Source organism: Glycine soja, chromosome 1 (assembly GCF_004193775.1).
Source record: "Glycine soja cultivar W05 chromosome 1, ASM419377v2, whole genome shotgun sequence".
NCBI classification, from domain to species: Eukaryota; Viridiplantae; Streptophyta; class Magnoliopsida; order Fabales; family Fabaceae; genus Glycine; species Glycine soja.
In genome coordinates this window covers 48,508,070-48,525,023 of record NC_041002.1, presented here as the reverse complement: position 1 = coordinate 48,525,023, position 16,954 = coordinate 48,508,070, and the positions used below count along the sequence as shown (strand labels likewise).

The window sequence follows — 16,954 nt, the reverse complement described above, 5'->3', positions numbered from 1 at the left end:
CTCGTTACTTCTCATGTAAATGGTTGATTTAAAACTGCATGGTATAGTTGAAATAATTGATGGAAGGCATTTGTTGCTGTTAGAAGTCAAATAGTTATCGTGCCATGTCCAAATTGGCATGCCATCTTGTGCCATGTTCTACTTGTTTCACATATAAAGTAGATACGGACATTTTGCACGACAAAATCTAGAGCATGTCGAGTTTGTCTTCTGAAAAATAAATCATTTTTCACAAGAAAACTTAAAATGCTGATATTTTTTTCAGAGTAAATTAAACTAAACAGATTCACTATTCTCCATTTCATATTGATTGACCTTTAAGATTTTCATTTTTTTTTACAAATTAAGAAAAACAATTTTTTTAGGTGAATTGAGGAAAACAATTACTCCAAGGCAATAGTATTTATTGAGTGCAAATTTTATTAAAGTATCCTTACTCTCTTAATTTTTATAAATACATCATTAAGTATTAAAAAGAAGTATTACAAAATAATAGTATTCATTAGAGACAAAATTGAAATAGAAGTTTTAATATTTCCTTCAATACTGAAATCGTCAATCAACATGAAAATAAAATAAAATTGAATGCTAAAACGACAATCAATATGGAAAGGAGGGAGTATTATATTTTGTCTGAAGGGTTCACTGGTTCAAGAATTTCCCATGCTTTACATCTGGAGCTAGGTAAATTTTTTTATAACCTTGTCTTGTGGTTATGATAGCAAGATCTTATGCAACTTTGTGCAATGGATTATTAAAACATCACCAAGTTTCATAATCAAGCAACCAGTTATAACCAGCTCGAAGAAGACACTCTGTATGTATAAGCAGAAAGAGTATAACTTGCTCAAATTTATAGATACACACAACTACAGAAGTGGCATCACCCAATTTACTACAAGAGCTAGTTACGGAGAAGGTTTCTAATCCTTTTAGGTACCCAAAATTTTCTTTTTACTTGCAATCTTATCATCTATTCCAAAATACACTATCCTTGTCTGCATCAAGTATTTCTGCTTTGATGACTTGCTGCTGGTACAAAACGCCAGAGGTCCACAGCAATATCTACTTCCTTCTTCTTATGAAATTTGTACATTTTCGGTACATCATATCGAAGCTGCCAAAGCAAGAAAATAAAATTAGATTTCAACCATAAGTCAGGTAAATTGCACTATGGCTACTATACAAATAACTGGTTTTATTAAACTATACAGGTAGAATTGTTAAACGGAATGGAAGATTTTGGGCAGTTCAAATCAAAGTTAAGCCAAGCCAATGAAAGAATCAGGTTGCATGGTGTGAGGATGGAGGACCTAAGATGAAACTCATGGGCTCATCACATTTTTTTAGAAATAGCATTCCATATACAAACACTTAATTCGATTAATCTGGAAAGTGGTTCAAGTATCATAGGTGCAGAATATTGAGTTTGGCCAGATACCTGACAGAAGTCTGTTGATTAAACTAGAGCTGTTAAAATAACTTATCATTGATAGTTGAAGTACTCTTATCTGTTGTTGGTCACAAGGAAATATATAGGAATAGGATTTACATTTTTTTCATGCAAAAATAACATCATGTATACAGAAAAAAATTAACTTTTATTTTAAGACTCAAAAACATCAAATATGAAGTAAACTTCTCTAACCTCACATATAACTTCAGCACTGCTAGCATTGAAATCCCTTAATGCTGTTCGTTTCACATGCTGCAATCAGATAAAATTGAAAAGATGGTATTGTCACAAATGGGGAGAAAATAGCCACGCAGAATTATAGATTACGTGTGAATTCATGCTTATGCATTAATGAACATAAAAGAACTAAGCAAGCAATCAGTGAGAAGACATTGGTGGTGGTTTGTATTTTGTAGGAAAATTTAAATGATTATAAGAATGGTTATTTTCCAAAATTACTGTATTGCTAAAATTTCATATTAAACCAGCAACCTGAATCGCAACTTGTTTTAGTCTAAAACATATCATTGATGTTATGTCTAAACTTGAAGTGCAAGCTAGATGCAAAACAATAACTGGGAGGAAGAATAGAATAGGTTTAATAGAACGATGCCACACTAGTGAAAAGGTTGAAGAAAATAACACTAATGGCATCCTTGTGGAATGGGAACCTTATTAACTAATGGCCAGATATATCTTCTGTGAAAAAAGAAAAAATAATAAAATAAATATGATACAGGAGATAATAAGTCAAAAACAATTTGATCAGTCTTGCAGATCTCAATTACTCAATCTAATAATTAGAATTTAGAATTTAAAATAAAAACGACTTACATCTCTTGTTGAAGTCTTATGCAAGGAATAAACAGCTTGAGAAGCAACCTGACAAAAGGTAATATTAGAATTCCCATCAATCATATATTTATAGATAAGCTTTGATGCTATTGCTTACCTTCAAAGCAACGGAGAGAAAATCCAAATCTGCACCTTTTTTCCGAGTACCAAATGGAGGATTCATTATAACTGTATCAACAATTCGACCTAGAGACAATACCCAGATAATCATACGAGTTTGTTATAGAAAAATTTCAACAACATATAAAATCTAGAGTTAGAACTTAGAATTGATTTTCAGCCAGCTTTCCCCTTAAATCGATGACTAGCTCACTTGGTCATTTTGTTTAACAACTACCAGAACAAGTCATCATACATGGAATACTTGTAAATAGCATACAATGTCCATGAGTCATAAATAATGCATAAAGAATATGCCTGCTGCTATAAGAATTAAGGACTCAATTCAGAAACACAGTGCGACTCGAGGAACATTCCTCAAGGGAGTGAACCAGTGAGATCGGTAGACAACCCGTAAAAGGAAGCCGCTAGGTGTCAAGCCCTATTATCTTAAACCTAGGGAGAGTGAACATTGTTGGGTGGTGAGTTGCAATGAAAGAGCTGAGAAGTTGTGGATGTACTACATAGAAGGTTTAGACTTTCTTGGCTCAAGCTGGAACGCTTTCTCTGTGCCTACATCAAGCCCTACATACTTAATCTGTTAAATTCTCAATTATAGTTTCTGGAGACATAATTAGAAGCAACTTGGAGAATGAAAAAGTGTGTGGGGGAGAGAGAGATTAGTAAATTTCACCAAGCAACAAGCTTTCATTAGACCGGTGTTGCTCCAAAATCCCAGTAATAGTTACAAAGATAAAAGTGCAAAGATCTACTTCATCAGAATAATTTGAAGTCCATAAAATTCAACTACAAATACAATTAGTTCCAGGTACAAAACCAAATTGCTACAAAACCTCTTGATCAATAGAAAAACTCTAAGCTTGGTTTATTGAAATAAAAATAAAGACAATTTTATTACTAAGCTTGCACATCCCGAAATCAACTGGCATCATACAAAGTGGAATTCGAGTGCTTATAAACTTGGTTAGATCCTGTTCTCTAATATTTTCAAAGATAAAAAGATATGCTTCATGTACCCATGTCCCGTTGAAAAGGGTTATGCTTCAAGACACAAACATGTACAATGATATAGTATTATAAGACAGAGATGATGTGGAAAGCTACCTCTCCATCCCAAGTCCATGACATTAGACTGAATAAAATCGATGTCAACCTGCAGTTTTAATTGAAAACAAAGGAATGTTGTGTATCAGTTATTAGTAGCCAACTTTAACATAATTATTGAATTTGATACAAAAAAGATTTATTTATTGCATCTAGAGCATAATAATGACCACTTTTTATCACCTCTTATTCCAATTTTATGTACAGTATTCAAAACATATAGAAAATTATTATTCTTTTCATCAAACAAGAGACTCGACAATTGCAATACGAAACATATTGATCTAGACACTCATTTACCATAATAATAAGCAGAAAGACGATACCTCAAGTTCCTCAGCATTATTGGAAGCTATTTCAAGAGATTCTGGATCAATGTCAATGCCAAGAACATGTCTGATCAATGCTAAGAAAAAAAAGAGAACATTAGTAATAGTAATACGAAAACATACTATTTGATTGAGAGGGGAAAAAGTATGTGGAACATTGTTTTACTAAACATGAATTTGAAATTTAAAACTGGATATTTGATTTAAAAAAAGCAGGAAATTTAAAATTTTAAAATATCCATAATGTGATTCTAATCTCAGCTATGATTCTGGTAACATAGGGAATCGGAAACAAAAAGAAAATCAAGATCCCCGAAAAAGTAAGCAGGGAAAGATGCAACTCACTCTGCACTCAACAGTGCAGCTGCAACACCTAACGTACCACAACCGCATCCAAAGTCAGCCACTACTTTGTCGCTCACATCCTCAAAAGAATTCTCTGCCTGATTCTCATGAACAGCAAAGGAAACATAACTTTAAAAAAGTGGAAATGGCAATAACTATTTTCAGACTAACAAAGCAAAATTATTCCCTAAATCTTTTTCAAATCCACACACACGTTCACATAATTGAATTGATTTACTAAAATACCCTCCCCATCTTTCCCTAATCCCTACAACCAGTTAAAATTGCTATTTTACCAACAACAAGAATCATAACTAGATGTTTACAATCACACTACAAAAGAGACCAACAAGTACCATTTTGCATATACTAGGTTGGTCAACTTCCACAAACAAGTATATATTAAAAAAACAAACCCATTAATAAGCACCCGATGATGGACATGGGATAAGGCAAAAAGAATCCAACTTTAGCATATTTGATGAATAAAAGAGTGAAACAAGAAACATGGTAAATAAAGGGAAAGAGGGAACACAGTGAAAAGCATTCGAGAAGCTATATGGGGTCCTGTTGGGTACTGTTCAAGCTCGACCTGCATGATGCCACAACCCACAAACACAAACAAGACAGAAGTGATGAGTGTGCAATGTTATAACAATAGATAGATAGAAGAAATAAAAAGTTGGAAATTGTGAAAAAGAGTGGGAGAAAGGAGAAAGCTTTTACCTTGGGTTGAGGGAACTGTTGAAGACCACCGAGGAGACCTTCCAACTGCTTAAGCTTCATGTTTTCCGGCAATCCAAACCTTCGGCTTCCATCGTTTCTACCTATTTTGTATCATCCCTTTCATTTTTCCACCATTTCCAATCGGAAGGCCCGGCCCAATCAATCTGAATAAACTTAAATTGGGCTTATTCTCTCTTTTCTTTTTTATATGATTGTTTTGGGTGATTTGATGTAGGAGATACTATTTCTTCCAACACCTTTGCTATTCACCCTTGCCAACTTTCAAAATTCCAAAAATACCCTTCTCCACTTTGTATATCAGAAACACACTTTCGTTGCACTAGTACAGGTGCAAAAAACATTGTGTAACAAAAGTGAGATTTTTTAATACAATACACAACAAAATTGTGATTCCGATATATATTTTTTTCTCACCCTTACTAGCATAGTAGAATTGTAGCTTTCGTTATGTAACTGGGGTTGCAAAAAAATAAAAAATGCACAACAGACTATTGTATAAATTTCACAATGAACCATGATTGTGTTATATCGACAAACTTGAAAAAAAAAAACCGTGAACAAGGAGGGCTTCGTGAGGCAAGGAGGGAAGAGAGGGGAAAGAAGAAAGGGAAAGAGAAAAGGAAGGAAGAAAGAGTAGTGGGAAGGGTTGGTGCCAATAATTGGAAGGAGAAAAGATATTTTAGTCTTTTCCATGTGCTGGTAGGGGCCAATAGTAAATTTAGTGGACCAATATCAATTCCCTTTAGGGAAATCTAGGTGCACCCAGCAACATTGCTGGTGCACCCAGCAATTAAGTAAATGGGCAAAATTGTCCTTGTGCCAAAGTTTGAAAATAAAACTAATTTAAAAAAATAATAATTTCTTCTTCCGAAAAAAGGTTCTTCCGGTAGAATAAATTGTTCTACCAAAAGAACCTTTTACCGAAGAAGCTACCGGAAGAAGTTCTTCCGATAAATTCTCTAGAAGAAGGTTCTTCTGGATGAACAATTTGTTCATCCGGAAGAACCTTTGTCTGGAAGAAGGAATTTTTTTAAAAATTATTTTATTTTCAAACTTTGGCACAAGGACAATTTTGCCCATTCACCTAATTATTGGGTGTACCAGCAATGTTGCTGGGTGCACCTAGCATGTCCTGCCCAATCAATCTGCATTGAGTTCATTGGGCTTATCATCCCATTTTTACTTATACAGTCCCTTCATTTTTATATCCCTAACGTAGCTAGTCTCTTTTACCTGTACAATTCTCTTTACATGTTATGCATCTTCAAAAAAAACACACATCCCCTCGTCTTCACTTTTATATCCCTAACGTAGCTAGTCTCTTTTTCCTGTACAATTCTCTTTACATGTTATGCATCTTCAGAAAAAACACGCATCCCCTCGTTAAAGATGAGGGTTATGGTCAGTTAACATTTTTTTTATTAGTAAATGTTGATTGTTAAATTGCTAATTTTTGTTAATCCAAGGGATCAAATGACTTATTTTTTCTTTCCTTCTTAACCACCCAATCAATTTTATATCTCTATGGTCCGCTAACACTAACACCCATTATTATACTCATCCTTTAGTGTCTGGCTTTGACAATTTGCATCTTTCTAACATTGATTTGTATTGTCTCGATTGGTTTGTCTCTGGTATCCCTAGTCCCCAAGGAATAATTTTTTGGACATATATTAGTCATTGAGATGGTTTGCGGACAATTGTAGAAAAATGCGACTGATGTGATTGCAATTGCGATCATTATGCGAATGTGGAGTGACAACAGAAAAATAATACATACACAGAATGTGGAGTACAACAGAAATGCGACTGCAATTGCAGAAAAATGCAACTGCAGTTACGATTGGGACCACAATTTAAAACCATGGGTGTCTTTTTGCGCACAATAGTTCACTCCTATGGGGTCCTACTAAGCAACACCCTGTGTATGTATTATTTTACATATTGGATGAAGTCAACAGAGCCGGGATTTGGAATCCTTCCATGAGCCCGCATTGTTGCCAATGATGGAAACTTCGCCCGGAACGCTAACGGTGGTTCCAATATATGCAACAATTTATATGTTTACCAAGGGAAGGGAAGAACCTAACTTGATTACCCAAATTAATTAATGTCAACTCTTGTGTTGTGCTAATTAGTTTTATGAGTTGACTTAGAAAATTGATTGTGAATTCATTTGTGATAATTTTTTTTTGTCTTACTTTTCATGTTAGGATCATAATGGTGGATTAAGATGTCTAAAGTTGTGAAAAGAACTGCATTGTCAGTTGATTTAATTTGTTAAATGGTAAATTTATCTTTAGAAATTTAACAAGTTTTAATAAATTTGAAGGATGAGATTCAGAACTGCACGTTTTGTTCCCTAAAAAACTGCTCATTTTGCAGTTCATTTGGAAGGGGTCCTATTCCTAATAATGGTAGCGTTGGTCAATCGTTGCTTTTTGCATCTACTCATTAGAACATGTGTTTCTTCCGTCTCTCTCTTGCATGCACAAACACACGTCAATGGTCGCTCATGTTCTGATCTGTTTTCTTGAATCAACAACCAAAGGTTCAAGCCTACAAAAAACAACCAAGTTGAAAGTCAAAGAAAATATGATGAAAATAGGAGCATAAACTTAAATGATGAGCAATAAAAATGAAAATCAAAATGCAAGTGAATAAAAACACACAGAACTGCGTCAGCCCCACCATTACCCCATCTTTATCAGTCAACATTCACTGAAACCAACATCGATCCCTTTAATCATTTTCATCTGGAACAAAGCCAGACCTAGAGATTCCATAACTGCATGCATATTTATCCACTATATATATATATATATATATATATATATATATATATATATATATATATATACACACACTTTACAATTTTAATCATTTATTTTTAAAGATAACTTCATGTATTATGTAATTCTTTTTATTTCAATGTTGGCTTAAAATTTTTTTAAGTATTTTAATTTCATTACGTGTGTAAATTAATTTATTACATTATTATACATTTATTTAAGCTTTATTATTCTTATAATTATTTCTTATTTTTTAGAATCCTGCCTTTTTTTTTAAAAAAATAAAATCCTATATCCATAGAAAAGTGTATCACAAAAGAAATCGAACAAAAATGCAAAAATTAAGTATATTTCAAAAACTATTTATTTTATATATACTTACTCGCTTACAGTATATAGAAATGTGTACAATAATTAAAATGAGACATTAACAACATATAAAACTATAATATAGTTTCTTTATAAGCAAAAATCTATAATATAGTTAAGAATTAATTTTTTAAGTAGCTATATAAAGTACATGTACATGTGATTCACTAATAAATAAAACAAATTACTGTTTACCTTGTCAATTATAGTTGTGTAGATTCTATTACGAACGAACAGAACTATTGCTTTATAATACGAGAAAACTCTTTTAATTTGTTTGTGTTCGTCATGTTTTACATGATTATTTTTGTTTATTTTTCCAGAAATTAAATCCTTCATGTTTTCTGCACAAAAATTTAAGAAAAATGGTTTTGAAACTCTATCAAAAGTTTTTATGTTATTAAAGAAAACAAACACCCGGCCCCCACACTAGATATAAATGCTAGAATCGAACGAGTGGAAATTGGAATCAAGAATCAAACACGTTGAGGTATAAATCAATCGATAAAAGGCAATGGCACTGGCACAATACAGAGAAAAATAGTTTGGGAAATATGATAGAGAGTTGGATGCTACATGTAGTCAGAGTGCAAAGATTATTCTGTAATCGATCCGTATATTTATAATTTTCATGTGTGAACATTCCAACTATGCAATAACAAGAGAAGACCTAGTTTAATTTAGTTACCCATTTGTTTAGTATCTGTACATGCACTGCATCCCTCTTGTTATGCGTACCCCTCCTCATAATACATACTAATTTCGTGTCAACTTATCCATTCCACTTTTACATGTATGTATAATTTTCATATATTATAAAATTTCTATGATACCTCATAAATTTTGGAAGTTTTTGTAAAGTTTGTTTTTAAACCAACAGTTATTAAGTTATGTTGTATGTCATCATTTTTAATGGAAGAATAGAACAAAAGCAAAAAGCAGCACCATTATCAGAATCATTCAATAAAGAGAGAAGAGTGGTGTTGAAAACATGTTGGAGAATTAGATTCCACCTAATTAATTTATTACTCTGCGTAATATTAACGCTAGCTTTACTCCATGTTAATGTGCGAAGAATCTATATTGTGTGTATTTATAATTTCCCCATACGAACCCAATAATGCAAAGAAGGAAGATCATTTGATTATTTCAAGTGGAGTGGTTCTCATAAAAAATAAAATAAAATCAAGTAAAGTGGTCAGATATATAGACATATAGTTTGTCTTCACGTTAATCGGATCGAAGTAATCTATTTACGTCGTCGAGTTGCAAGTGCAGGTAAGGCTCTGGTTATTTCTACGCAGATTTTAATTCTAGTTTTGTTGATTATTTCATTGTTTTTTTAGATTTTAACTATATTGATTTTTATTTCATTGTGATGCTGCATGTTCTAGCTAGAACCATGCATACTGACACACATGGGATTGGTCCAGGCGACTTTTGGTTTTCTTAAAAATGGAAACTATTCTTACCATACACTATGAGAAGGTACGGGATATATAAACCAGAGATCAGAGGTGGGAAGAGATTTGTATGAGAATTGATGGATATTAAAAGGGAGTACGTTCGGTGTACAATTTTGTATACTATAAAAAGGGATAGGAAAGGAGGAGAGAAAAATACCAGGTTAAATTTTTAAGCTGATAAAAAGAGATAAAATAATAATGTCATGAATAATTATGTTTATAGTCCTATTAAAGAAACTATGTTTATAGTCCATGCAATATGTTTCTTTTATATTATATTTTTTTTTTCAAAACACTTGTAATTATTTTTATTTATTTTGATCCTTGTTATTTTTATCTTAATCTCTATAATATATTCATTTTTTGTTTGTCTTTGTTATATATGCAGATAATTTGATTTTAGTTCCTCTCAATTTTTTTCAGAAATTAATTTAAAATAAATTATATACTATAAAGACTAACAAAAAACATTTTAAACTAAATAACTAGAACTAAAATAAATAAATAAAAGAATTTAACAATAATATTTAAAAAAAACGAAAAAAGAGATATATTATATTGTAGCACAAATACATAATTAGTCCATGATGTTAAAGAAAATTGTTGTGATACAAATGATAGAGATGTGTACGTATATAGGAACTTTATGCCGTTTAGCCTAGCCTTGCCGAAGAACAATACCTACTCTATAATCTCTATGCACATATTTAAGATTTTGCCATGTTTGAACGCAACCCAAAACAGCTGTTGTTGTTGTTGTAAGATACATTTATATGGAAGAAGGTTAGGAATATATTTTCTAACATATTTCTTTAAATATTTTATTTTTTTTATTAACTAAAATTTATCAAAAATCATAAAATCGATTAGAATAACTATTTACAAAAAAAATGTGTCAAATAATATATTGCATTGCTAGCATTCCTCATTTATAATTATACATGCATTCATGCAGGTAGGTACAGTAGTATTGTTGAAAATTGTCGAATATATACACATGGGAAACGCTCCTGGCAGCTTTCGTCTTCTGGGAAATGGAACCAGTTCTTACCATTTTCAACTGGGCCAATTGGCCTCCATTAGCATGAAAAAAGGAGAGGAAAAGTGGGAAGATAATGGGAAAAGGAGCCAGAAATGGGAAGTCTCATACAACGTAGAAGGATTAACTTGTACACTCTCCATAACCAAAAGCACCGGAATAAATTCAGACGAGGAGTTACGGATCGACATCGAAGATAATACATGTCGAGAAAAAATCAATCGCCATGCAATAAAACAATATTCAAGTGGCTTTACCCAAATTGTGGGAAGAGCTGAAGCCGGTCTTCTTGTAGGAAATATGATTTGTTTCCATGCAAATTCAACAAAAGACGTCAGAGGATGGGAGGAAGCGGCTTCGTCAACGTATGTTCCCTACACAAGAGCTTCGTCAACGTATGTTCCCTACACAAGAGCTTCGTCAACGTATGTTCCCTACACAAGAAATACAACTAATTCATCGGGCGGTGTGACTTCGACGACCATTTGTCCGTATAGGTCGTCTGGAACTAGGAAGGGTCTTTATGTTACCGAGTGGAAGAAGAAGAAAGAGAATGAGAAGCCTTACATGGTAACCATAGCACATTATTATGCTAATAACGGGGAAAATTTATTTACTAGAGGAATCGATGTTGGTCTTTCTATGATGGTAAAGATTCGAGTGTCAAATGGTGCATTATTTGGCATTGACGAGTTTGATTTTACCGTAGATGGCCCTGTCCAACACCCTTCATCGGCATTACTTTACATGATTGAAGAAGTCACCAGAACCGGGATGTGGACACCTAGGGCATGCCCTCACTGTGCCAATATCCAAAGACAGCGTAGATGGCAGTCTGAGAGCGACGACAGTGACAACCTTCCTGTAGCACCAGGTCATGGTCATGGCAACTCGCAAAACGCAAGAAATCATGGAGTATTCAACGGGGATGGTAACGGTAGTAACTATGAGAGAAATATCATGCTTTTTATAAACAAGTTCTGTACTTGATATTAAGCCCCTACAATGCGGAGGCTATAATAACATTAAGGAATAAAATCATTCAATCAAAAGTGAGAACAAAATCATAGTATTTTTAAAAAAAATTTAACTTACAGAAAGAGTTAGAAAAAGAGTTGTGAGATGAATGCCGCTAGCTAACATTTCTCTTAATATCAAATAATAGTATGATTACAATTAAGAAGAATTTCATGATTATGAAAATAAGATAGAAGTGAGTGAAAATATAAATTCATCGTTTTCGTAAGATTTAATATTAAAATTGTATAGTATATACCATAACTAGTGAATTTCATAATTAAAATTAGATTTATATTCACCAAAAGTTTATATAATTTATTCTATAGTATTTATCTTGAAATGATCGTTCCACAATAAAAAAATGCAAAAATTTCATTTAGTATCATATAATTATTAGAAAAAAAAATTATGGTAGTTTGGCTGTGAGAGATTTGTCTTGTTTTAATGAGGTATTGTTAGAAAAATGGAAATGGAACCTTTTCTCTCAAAAGAAAACTATGGGTTAAAGTACTAGAGTCAAAATGTGAGGGATGAAGAGATTTAGTGGATGATAATTCGTCAAAAAGGACATCTGTTTGGTGGAGGGATCTTTGTTGGAAGATTGGGAATGGGGAGAGATCAAGCTAGTTTTGGTTGGATTGGATGGGAGACAATAATCTAGCTATTGCTTATCCTAGATTCTTTGTCATATCACTCCACCAATGGGACAGGGAAATGAGATGGTGAAAAGTGGGTGTGGAGTCTTAGATGAAGAAGAAATTCCTTTATGTCGGAGGAGACATTGATAGAAGAACTTGTGAATATGTCAAACAATATTTTGGTTATGAAGTGTGAGGAGGATACTTGGATATGGAGGCATGAATCTAGTGGTTTGTACACCGTGCATTCGGCATACTTGGCTATTAGTGAAATGAAAGAAGCTAGCCAAGATTGTCCTATATAAATGTTTTCCACCATAGGGAAGATGTATGTTCAACGTACCAAAGGTTCAAATTCTTATATGGAGGACATTGTCTCACCGATTACCTTCGAGACAAAATTTGTCCTTGAGAGGTGCAGCTTTGCAATCAAACTTATGTCCTTTTTGTGCCTTACAATAAGAAACAAGTGAACATGTTTTATTCACTTGCACAGAGGTCCATAGAGTATGGTGCACTTGCATCGGGTGGCTAGATGAAGCCTCTCTTCTTCCAAAATCTACATCAATGCATTTTATGCAACGGGGGGAGCCAACTCCAGAAAAAGAGCAGCTGAGGTGAGGTTTGTTATTTGGGGTGCAGCTGTTTGGAATATATGGAGGATGAGAAATAATTGCATTTTCAGACAAGAGCTGTTTGGAATTAATGATTACTCTAAAACTAAACCAGATTTTGGCATCTCTATCATAGCAAGGATAGATTAATATGTAAAAATTCTGAAGGGATTTCCTAGACTATCAATGATAGGAAACAACAGGATCTTGAAACCTTTGATTCTCACAAACAATCAATAAACAACAATAGATAATGGTGTGTACCTTTCTCCATATGAAGACTTGTACCTTTTTCCATAGGAATTCTCTCTGGTGCACTTTGATTTCCTTGAAATATGAGAGAAATAAGATTTCACTTCCTTAGTAGGTCTTTCTTTTCTGTCTCTCTCCGTTCGTGATGATGACTATGAGTGAGAGAGAACACTTTTCTGGTCAAGAAGGGGACCTTATTTCACGTTAGTGGGTATTAAGCCCCTTTTATAACCATTATTCCCATCAAGTAGTAGTTAGTTCTAGAAACTTCTCCTATTAAGTCCAATTACAATTTAGCCCTTAATCGTTAATTATTTACTTATTAGTCCCTACATAAGTCAAATGCCTCTCACATGAGACATTAATTCTTACATTCTCCCACTTGGCTCATGTGACATTAATAAACATTATGGACTAAATAAATAAATAGATTAACTAACATAATGCGCATTAAAAATTGACTAAATTGTCCTATACATTAGGTACATCATAATTTCATGATTAAGAATAGGAACCAACTCGAGTCATGGCGGTTGTACATCATCTAATCGACATAGTCCCTTCCATGTACTACAAATTAGTCTTCTCCTTAATATGACCATTAGTTAGGAGTACATAATTGGTCCAACATAATGTCTTCATTCAAGACAAAACCTGTTAACATTACTCTAACACAAACATGCATGCAAACATAGAGAACAGGTAATCAGAAACATATCATAATTGAGCTCAGAGTGTCAGCAAAATTACATAAGGTAAATTACACTTAATGATCATCAATAACAATAATGTCCATACTTTCAACATGTTCTTTAATGTCTTGGGCAATAATCCCTTATTCAAAGGGTCAACTATCATAAGGTTTGTGCTAATATGTTCTATTGACACTCTTTGTTTCTGAATTTCTTCCTTCACGACAAAGTACCTCAATTTCATATGCTTAGCACCCTTAGAGTACTTGTCGTTCTTACAAAAAATATTGTTACGGAGTTATCACAATACATTTTCAGTGGCCTAGCAATACTGTCGACAATTCCAAGCCCTAAAATAAAGTTCCGCAGCCAATTAGCCTGAATTGTAGCCTCAAAACATACTACAAATTCAGCTCTCAAATGCAACAACAATTGATGCATACAAAATTACTTTCATTTGTTTTCGTTCCATATCATTTCTAGGACATTGTGCGAGACTAACTCTGTCTCATTTCTAAATTAGAATAGGCAATGTTAAACACCTTTCCATCTTGAATCTCTCTAGCACTTTATCGATATATATACTTTCTGAGATAAGCCTAACAATCCTTGTGATCTATTATGGAATATTTCTATCCCTATCACATAGCTTACCTCACCCATATCTTTCACTTCAAAGTTTCTAGAGAGAAATTTCTTAGTCTCATGAAGAAGACCAAGATCGTTAGCTGCAAGCAAGATATCATCAATATACAGAATTAGAAAATAACCTTACTCCCACTGACCTTCAGATACTACACCGATAAACAGTATTTTCCTTAAATCTAAAGGAAATAATGGTATCATTAAACCTCAAATACCATTGGCGGGAAGCTTGCTTTAAGACTGTATATTGATTTCTTTAGAATGCACACCATGTGTTCATTTCCTTCAACTGAAAACCCCATTGGTTGGTCCATACAAACATTCTCCTCTAAATCTCCATTTAGAAAGGCGGTTTTCACATCTATTTGATGTAGCTCCAAGTCATAATGGGCTACTAATGCCATGATAATCCTGAAAGAATCCTTTCGTGAGACCAGTAAAATGTCTCTTTATAATTAATGTCATCTTTCTAAGTAAATTCCTTAGCAACAAGTCTAGCCTTGTAACGTTCAAGGTTGCCATGAGAGTCACGTTTAGTCTTGAAGACCCACTTACAACCAACTCTCTTACAACCCTTTGGTAATTCTACAAGGTCTTAAACACCATTATGTTCCATGGAATTTATCTCTTCTTTCATGGCATTTAACCACTTCTCAGAATTATCACAACTTATAGCTTGTGAAAACGAAACTGGATCATTATCATTAATGCTTAAGTTTGTTTCTGTTTCATGTAAGTATACCACATAGTCATTCGAAATAGCTGGTCTTCTTTCTCTTTGAGACCTCCTTAATGCTACTTTTTGTGGTTCTTCCACAATGGGTTCATTATGTATCATGGACTCATCATTGTGTTATACTTCTTCATTACTGTTTGTAGCAATAACTGAAGTAGTAATCACCTTACTGCTAGAGGCAAAAGTTAAAGGGACTTGCACTCTAACTTCTTTAATTTCCACTTCTCGTGGAATTGTACTCCCATTGATTTCATCATTTTCAATGAACCTTGCATTTCCAGTTTCGACAATTCTCATACTATGATTAGGACAATAAAACATATACCCCTTTGATTTTTTTTGGATAACCAATGAATATCCACTGATTGTTCTTGCATCCAATTTTCTTTCTTGCGGATTGTAAATTCTTATTTCTGCCTGGCAACCCCAAACATGCAGGTGCCTTATACTAGGTGTCCTATTTGTCCACAGTTCAAAAGATGTCTTTGGAACTACCTTACTAGGAACCCTATTCATTAAATACATGACAGTTTTCAAGGCATACATCCACAAAGATACGGGTAAAGTCTAATTGATTAACATACTCCTAATCATATCCATTAAAGTTCTATTACACCTTTCTGATACACCATTTTGTTGTGGTGTACCGGACATTATGTATTGTGCACAAATGCCACATTTATGAAGAAGCTTAGCAAATGGACCTGGGTGTTGTCCAGTTTCATCATATCTTCCATAATACTCACCACCTCTATCATATCTAATAATTTTCACATTTATGTCTAATTGCCTTTTTTACTTCATTGTAGTAAATTTCTAAGGCATCCATTGCCTAAGAAATCTCGGGCAGTAAGTAGACATAACTGTAACGTGAATAATCATCAATAATGGTGATAAAATATCCTTCCTTTCTGAAAGAACTAACATCAAAAGGTCCACAAATATCAGTATTCACAATTTCAAGAAGCTGAGTGCTTATTGTAGCTCTTTTTTTTGTATGTTTTGCTTGTTTTTCCCTTAATAAAACCCACACAAATATTTAGATCCATAAAATCTAGATAAGGAAGAATTTCATTCTTTATTAATCTTTCCATCCTTTCTCTAGAAATGTGACCTAAACGTTTATGCCACAAGAAAGCAGATCATTCATTCACTAAACTACGTTTAGTGCCAACATTATGATGCAGAGTTAAAACAGTTTCAGCATACAAACTGTCTATTTCCAATTTATATAAACCATCACAAGAATACCAGTACCAATGAGATGATTATACTTAAATAAATTGAAACATCCATTACCAAAATTAAAAGAGTATGCAGTAACATCAAGTTTAGATAATGAAACTAAATTCCTAGATAAACTAGGTACATAAGGAGTTTCCAATAAATCTAAATGATGTCCAGTGTCGAGTTTTAAACAATAAGTCTCAACTGTTTCCACTGGAGCTTTCACTCCATTCCCCATGAAAAACGAACTTCTCATTTGGGCTTATGGTTTGGATGGTAAGGAATCTCTGCATAATGTTAGAAACATGAGTCATTCATCCAGAATTAATCCATCATGTATCATGGAAAACTTCAGTTAAGTTTGATTCAAAACATACATGAGCATTAAGCTCACTTTTCTTTTCGAACCAAGACTGACACTTTAGGTAATCCTTCTGGAAATGTTCGGATTTCCTACAAAATTGACAATTATTTCCCTTTGATACCTTCCTTTGGATTTGCAAAGAGT

The 16,954-nt window shown here is 33.4% G+C and overlaps 2 protein-coding genes across 6 annotated transcripts; one reads left to right on the top strand and one right to left on the bottom strand.

Annotated features, from left to right (window-relative positions):
• Positions 1-729: 729 nt before the first annotated feature.
• LOC114417931 (methyltransferase-like protein 5) lies at positions 730-5,089 on the bottom strand. Its single transcript, XM_028383012.1, has 9 exons — positions 4,936-5,089; positions 4,745-4,801; positions 4,210-4,307; positions 3,862-3,931; positions 3,536-3,584; positions 2,409-2,497; positions 2,291-2,338; positions 1,649-1,708; positions 730-1,117 (listed from the first exon to the last, which is right to left on the bottom strand). Exons 1-9 carry the CDS (start codon positions 4,993-4,995, stop codon positions 1,004-1,006), a joined length of 645 nt encoding a protein of 214 aa, XP_028238813.1. The 5' UTR covers positions 4,996-5,089; the 3' UTR covers positions 730-1,003.
• A 4,101-nt stretch (positions 5,090-9,190) lies between these two features.
• Positions 9,191-11,674, top strand: LOC114417906. Of its 5 annotated transcripts, none has more exons than XM_028382972.1 (3): positions 9,191-9,395; positions 9,516-9,605; positions 10,539-11,674. In XM_028382972.1, the coding sequence occupies exons 2-3, from the start codon at positions 9,573-9,575 to the stop codon at positions 11,610-11,612; spliced, it is 1,107 nt and encodes a 368-aa protein (XP_028238773.1). In that variant the 5' UTR covers positions 9,191-9,395; positions 9,516-9,572; the 3' UTR covers positions 11,613-11,674. The 5 variants fall into 5 exon arrangements, with proteins under 5 accessions (XP_028238773.1, XP_028238765.1, XP_028238799.1 ...); XM_028382964.1 differs by having other exon boundaries at positions 9,512-9,605; XM_028382998.1 differs by having other exon boundaries at positions 9,194-9,395; positions 9,516-9,743.
• Positions 11,675-16,954: the final 5,280 nt, after the last annotated feature.